The 7,390-nt window shown below is 37.3% G+C and overlaps 1 protein-coding gene across 2 annotated transcripts in view; it reads left to right on the top strand.

Annotated features, from left to right (window-relative positions):
• The first annotated feature begins 3,103 nt into the window (after positions 1-3,103).
• LOC110020365 (vacuolar protein sorting-associated protein 8 homolog) overlaps positions 3,104-7,390 on the top strand; it is a 39,060-nt gene continuing 34,773 nt past the window's right edge. For both annotated transcript variants that reach the window (XM_020718441.1, XM_020718443.1), the window contains exon 1: positions 3,104-4,657. In XM_020718441.1, the coding sequence (XP_020574100.1) occupies positions 3,194-4,657 (1,464 nt within the window). In that variant the 5' untranslated portion in view covers positions 3,104-3,193. The remainder of the gene's footprint in view (positions 4,658-7,390) is intronic.

The raw sequence follows: 7,390 nt of genomic DNA, 5'->3' as shown, positions 1-7,390 counted from the left end.
CTTCTCGTCTCTTTTGAGCCAATGTTAGTAGCAAATAATTTATCTTTACATGCTCAATGATTCAAATAATTTATTGATTTTCGGCTTGATAATGATGAAAAATATAGCAAAAATTGAAGTTTAGACTTTACATAGGTTTCTGATTTTCCTATCTTTCCTTTATCACTGTAAGCACTGCAACGACTGTAAGCAGAAGTTTTCAATAGTTCTTTTCCAAATAAATCAATGTTATGTTGGAATTTTTGGGTGGTTTGTATGTGTCAAATGAGTCTGAAGAGGGTTTCTAAAATGTCTAACACGTATACATTGTCATTTTGTTGAGAAAAATACAACTTCTGCGTGACTGATTGTTTATTTAACTAAAGAAAATATGAAAACCAGCTGTTTACAAAACACACAAACCAAACAGCTAAACAACTTATCCAAAACAGGGGCAAAATTATTATTTATCCAGAATCAGCTGTTTTCCAAATGCACAATCTAAACAGCCAACCAGCTTATCCGGTTCAGCTGCTCATCAGCAGATTATCAGAGGAAGGTGCTTATCAGCATAAGCTGGCATGTGGATAGGATTGAGCAATAATATATGATATGACATTGGTTTATCTTCACCTGCATAAAACATTTTGATGGTGAATGCAATAATATATGATATGACAATGGTTTTAATTGAGCTTGGATTATCTTTAAATTCATCACTTTTGATAAGCTACTAGGAATGGTGAATGCATTTTGCTCTTCGATTTTAATGATTATATTTCATTTAAATTTAAATTTTGATTTTTTTGTTTGCATTTTGAAGGTAGAAACGACTCTAGTTGAGATTTTCAATCAATATGACATTCACCAGGAAATTTGAATAGATTTGAGGATTGTTAATTTTGTGTTGCATAAAGATGATCAGATTTGTCATTGACGTATGATTCGATTTTTAATAAGAAATTTGAATAGATGAATGCTTAACTATCTTTGGTCATCATCTACAATAACTTGCATTGCTTCGTTAGAGCATATCCTAACAGCATCTTTGCCCTACATGTTTTTTGTCTCATTGCTGCCAAATAATATCACATTCACCATTTAGAGAATTGTTATCTTAATATGTTGCCTTTAATTGTTTTGTACTTATATTTCATAGATTTAAGGGAAAGATGAATCCATGAAATTCATAACTATTATTAATGAGAGTTCTTTCAATTGATTTCAAATCCCATTATAATAATAATTATTATTATTTGGGTTGCACATGTTTAAAAAAAGAATGTTTTGTATATCAATTTCACTTATTTCTTTAATTATCTAATAAATTATTATTAATAATTTAGATTATCAAAGTTTTTACTAGATTTGTAACACACAAAATTAAAACAATAATCTCAATTTGAATCATTTAAATTTGGTTAGTTTCAAAATAAAAATTTGAAATTTATTATAATTTCGCTTGAATTACACCTCATATTTGTAAATTCCTATTTTAGGGATGCATTGTTTTACTAATGTAAGGAAAAATTGATCGGCCTACAGAGGCCATACACCATTTTATTATGGCTTATGGCTTAAAAATTTTAAAAGATGCCTTGATCCCTATTTTGAGTAGACGGCCATTATTTCAGTCAACAACAAAATCTTTATCACACAAGAAAAAATCATATTTTGCAAATACTATGTTATAACTTATGTTATGATGATGAATTCAGTTGACTATTTCAGGGTTTTCATTCATAAATAAAAGTCATCTTTTTTACGCGGTAGTATGTCTTCTTAAAAAACCAAAATAAACATGAAAACCATAAACCCATGAAAGATTTTTCACTTTATACTTATTTTATTGAAGATTCCTTAACTACATTATCCCGTCATTCTTAATATAACATCTTAGATATGTGATAACCATGAAGCAATCTAATGTCTCGTAGCTTATAACCAAGTTTTGTTTCATCAGATAAAAAGTATAATTTTCCTTATTAGGATAGAAAAAAAACCGAACTCTCAAACCATCCCAAAGACACCTAGACGTCCCTAACCATCTATGAAGGATTGACAACCACACTAGATCAGTCGATTGACTTACATTGACCAGGCTCAGTAGACCGAGCTAATCCAGTCGCCTCATGCCGACCAAGCTTAGCCAATTGAGTATATCCCGTCGACTCATGTTGACCCAACCAACCGAACGGATCCTACCGACCCGAAACCAATTAAGCTCAACTGACCAAGCCAGAAAACAACCGAACAACAAATCCATACATATAAAATATCCAAAATAGCATAGTAAGAAACTCTTTAAAATAGTGACAAAAAAAAGTAAAATCATAAATAAAAGTCCTCTTTTTTACGCGGCAGTATGTCTTCTTACAAAACCAAAATAAACATGAAAACCATAAACTCATGAAAGATTTTTCACTTTATATTTATTTTATTGAAGATTTCTTAACTACATTATCCCACCATTCTTAATATAACTCCAACCAACTGGATGGATCCTACCGACCGAACCAGAAAACAACCGAACAACAAGTCCATACATATAAAATATCCAAAATAGCATAGTACGAAACTCTTTAAAATAGTGACAAAAAAAAGTAAAATTATCTTCATACGTAATTCTCTATAAATATGAATATTATTTTATGAATAAACATCCACAGATTACCGTTCTCTCTGTTCTTACTTTTGTTCTATTCCTTCATTTGATGGGCGTGATTCATGGAATTCAACATTTAAAATTTTTATTTTAATTACCATGCATAAGAGAATATAAAGAAGGTGGAAGAATTGTATCAACCTGATGCGATGCAATTCATATTTATCTATTGACAATAATCTTTTTGGCTAGCAATGATTACATTATTTTGCAGGCTATAAGGTACAAACTATAGATGATCCTAATGATCCTAAATTAATTATGGCTAATTGTAGCCAAAATAAGCCTAAAATCCAACCAATTTAAATTAATCTCCTCACTTAGACTGGTTATCAACTACCCAGTTGACAAAAAACAAACACTAGATTACCTTAGCAAAATTAAAATCTTGTTTACATTCAATTCAATTATAAAATCAAATTTAACAATGAACCAACTCATAACTCAGTTCATGCGTTGCATTATTTTAGTTCAAATTCAATAAGCCTAAATAACATTACTCCTGCCTTGTGGTTCTGCGGAGCAAGGAGCACTTCGCGCGGAGTTCCCATGGAGCTCGACCTCGAATTGTTTCTGCGATCGCGTGGTGGCGATCTCTCATCAGACAGTAGCGAGGAGGGCGAGCCCACTGCCACGCATCGCCGCACCGTGGACGAAATCTTGAACGATACCGATTCGGATTCCTCTCCCGCTCCCGGAGCTCTACCCTCCATCTCTCATGCTCTCCACAAAGAGATTGTCACAATCCGCGAGGAAGAACTGAGAGATGGAGATGATGCCGATCACCCGTCATCATCATTTGTGGAAACCCTAGAAGAACCCTACAAATGGAGAAGAGCAGGGGAAGTTTCCTCCTTTTCCTATCTTTCTTCTCTGGGGTATGCGAGCTACTCTAATGCTTCCAGGTCTTCTTCATCCGCCCGCCAGTTTCCTTCTTTGTTCACTGGCGTAAGGCCGAAGCCTAGGCCTGGCGCAGCACTCGCGGCTGCTGCAGCCGCATCCAGGTCCATTCCGACTCCTCATGCGGCGGCGATCAAGTCTAAAAGATCAAGCGGCGGATCTATTCAAAAGGTTTTGTTGCTTGAGGATTCGACGGGAGGGCTGGATGTGGACGCAAGCTTCGTCTCGGAAGATTTGGATGAACGTGATTTTTCCTTGGTGGCCTCATCAAGTGGGCGGTTGGGAGGCGATGAGGATGTTGGAGTAGTAGATTCTTCCTTAACTATCGGTTCTTCTGCTTTGTCAGGCTTTGATGTTGCAGCAGATGAACTGCTTCAGGGCGATGTAGTTTCTACTGAGAAGGAGCGGTCTTTTTTTGTTAGCGATGGAGAAACATCTGAGAATGTGAAAGAGGATTTGTCGCATTCTCTTTTGCAATTTGAATCTAAGGAAATTCTGGAGGACCTGCCTTCCCCTAGGTCAACCCCAGCGCACACTCATGTGAATGTTCTTGAAATGAATGACGATTTACTATCTGTAAAGAAAGCTGACGCCAACGATGAACATGATCTTACCACTAATGAGGCATCGCGGGAAATTATATCAAGTGAAGCTGAAAGTTTTAATAATAGTGACGGAAAAAATAGTAGCATCGGGGAAGAGAGCGGGACTTCCAGTGAAATAGATAGTCTGGTTGGCCAGTTAGCGAATGAAGTGGAAGGCACACAGAATGCGGAGAAGAAATCTTCTACACCTATGAAGCCGTTAGACTGGGCTGAAGAGCTTGAGAAGCGAAAGGCCTCATCCGGCTTGCATTGGGAAGAGGGTGCAGCTGCACAGCCAATGAGGCTTGAAGGCATTCGCAGAGGACCACCTGCTGTTGGTTATCTGCAAATGGACCTGGACAACATGATTACTCGTGCTTTTTCTTCACAAACGTTCAAGCATGATTATGGATTGCCACATGTATTAGCAGTGCATATGAATTTTATAGCAGTGGGCACATCAAAAGGCGTTGTTCTTGTCTTTCCCTGCAAATATTCCCCTCATTATGCTGATAACATGGATGGAAAGGTTTGAGTTTTTTAAGGATCTTGTCGTGAAATTGATGTGAAGGATAGTACTTGTTTTTAATAAGTAATCCTCCATTATCTATGAACTGGCCAACTGGAACCTGGATTTTTTTTTCCAATAACAGGAAAAAAAGGACAAGAGGAATAACAGTATGGTCATTGAAGTTTAATGCTTAATTACAATGTCCACAAGTAACTTGTCGATGATTGACATTTGCGGCCACTAATCTTTTATTCCTTGGAGTGTTTCTTTATAGATTGTTTTACTTCCACTTTTGATGTCAATTTCCAATCATTTATTAGTATTCAAGATGACTTGAATTTGTTAGATCAAACTATATTGGATTTAATAATAAATTTTGTTGCATATCAACTTTTAACATCTTGTTTAGCTAGTAGCAAACAATGTATCCAAATGATATGTTTAGATAACTTGAACTCATTGAACTTATCAGTTGGGCTCATAACAAATGAAAAGTTAATTTTGCTACCTCGTTTAGAGCTTAAGAATTGTACAAGGACGTGCTGTAGGAGTAACCCATTACATTATGGGTGGAATTGCCACAACATGGGAATTCTTCTCATGAGGAATTATTGCATGAGGATAGTAGTTAGGTGGATGCGAAAAACATTGTGAAATTAAGATTTTTAAGTTTTAGCCAAGGCATAGCTACTGAACCCCACTATTTGTCTTATTTGGTTTGGTATTACTAGTGCTCATGACTTTAAGAGTCATAACTGAAGATCACATTTATCAAAACATTTTTGCTTTGCGCTTTAGACATTGAACAATAATCATTTTGTGAATGTCTGGAAATCTGCTTAGCTTGGCAAGAAACTCTTATATCATGGTTATATTCTAGGGGTAATATAATATTCAACACTGTGATATGCCTGCTCTTGTAGATGGGAGAGTCGACCCTCTTGGCGAGCTGTCGGTCCAAGGAAGACCAGTCTGGAATGGCCAAACCCAATCAACCTAGCCGAGAGAGGCTGAAGCCCTAGGAGTTGTGAAAGTCGATTCCAATTTTTGGGTGGGATCCACACAGTCGTTATCATGTACAGGAGGAGGGGAATTAAGGAGGTTTTTGGAAAAAAAAAATTTGAATGGATTTTGGAGAGTATTTATTAGGACTAACTAGCTAGGGTTTGCTTTGTGTTTTGTTTCGGCTACAATTTTTCTTTTTTCTTTGTGTTCCAAGTGACTTCTAGAATTTGTGGAGGGACGATCTACCTCTCGAATTGTAGATCATCCTTTGTATCTTATTTATTTATTTTGATATTAATTAAATTAGACCTATCTTGAGTTTTCTCACATATCTATTGCAACTTGCTCGTTGATTTTGACTCCAGTTCATTTCAAATTGGTATCAAAGCGAAATTTTGGAAGAAGGATAACAAAGAAAGTGAATGACTTGAAAGGAGAAGTGGGTAAATCAGATTGAGAATGGAAGAAATATTCACCACCATAGATGATAGGTTGTTTTTCATGAAAACCCGAATGGAGGAACAACTCGAGAGATTTTCTTCCAAGAATAGACTAATGGAGGATCATTTCGAGTGTTTTGAGGAGTTGATAAAAATTCTCATTGAGATGCAAAGTTAAGAATCCGTTGACGATTTAATATGTAAACCCTAACCAAGTGTTAATCAGAGAATCCTTAGCTAAATTGAAAGGGAAGAAGATCAAACTAGAGGACAATGAGGAAAGCATCTACCATCAAGGGCTTCCACCTAGGACTCCGAGAGAGGATGGAGTAGAAACTTTTGGAGGGGAGGAGGATGAAAATGGGAGGAGGGGTTATGCTAGGGGCACAAACATAGATTAGCACAAAGAAAGAAGGAGAAGTGGGAGTGGGGTATGGCTATGACTGAAGGAGGGAATTTCACTCTAAACACAGCGGGGAAAACACCAGAGGGAGAGGAAGTTGGGGTGGTGATGCGAAGGGAAAGATGCACATTGGTGGTTGTGCCAAGTGGAGTGATACTTTACAATAAATGGGTTAACTGAGAAGAGAAGCTCATTACATAAGGGTTATGCTTGGTTTCTGTAGATGGAGGTGAGGCATCCGATCCGTTCGTGGGAGGAGTATAAGGATAGTCTGTTGTAATGTTTCCAAACGATTCGAGAAGTAGACCTACATGAGCAATTTATATTTTGACTCAGGAGGGGATGTTCACATAATACGAAGAGATTTGAGTTATGGTCGGGGCCACTGAGTGGTATTTTTGCAGTAGGACTAGAGGGAAATTCTTCAAAGTCCTAATGCCCGACATCCGAGCAGTCATCTGACCATTGAGACCGCGGGGATTGAGGAAGATGATGGAGCTTTTCTAGATGCTGGAAGACAAGAAACATATGAAGAATACCAGTAAAGGCAACACCATGAGAGGATTCTACAAGCGTGCCTTGAGGGCCGTGACAACAAGGACCCTGAAGGAGAGGAATACGCGGACCTGTAGGGGCAAGCAAGAGCCTTACCAAGGCAAAAAATGCTGGATAAGAGAGCAAAATGATTATATTTCCGATATGGCGAGAAGTATGCCCCAAATTATCGTTGTAAGGAGCGCGTGCTTCAAGTCCTTTTAGTTCGCGAGGGAGAGAAGACAACTAGTGAGAAGTCGAGGGAAGACACGGTGGAGGAAGATGAGCATTTGCACTTTGATGTAGCGGAGAGGTCCCTCAATTCAATGTTAGGATTTGCTCTGAATCACACTATGAAGATGAGGAACA

This window comes from Phalaenopsis equestris, unplaced genomic scaffold, assembly GCF_001263595.1.
Source record: "Phalaenopsis equestris unplaced genomic scaffold, ASM126359v1 Scaffold000094, whole genome shotgun sequence".
NCBI classification, from domain to species: Eukaryota; Viridiplantae; Streptophyta; class Magnoliopsida; order Asparagales; family Orchidaceae; genus Phalaenopsis; species Phalaenopsis equestris.
Note: the sequence above shows the minus strand (reverse complement) of the source record. Positions and strands in the feature narration are given on the sequence as shown.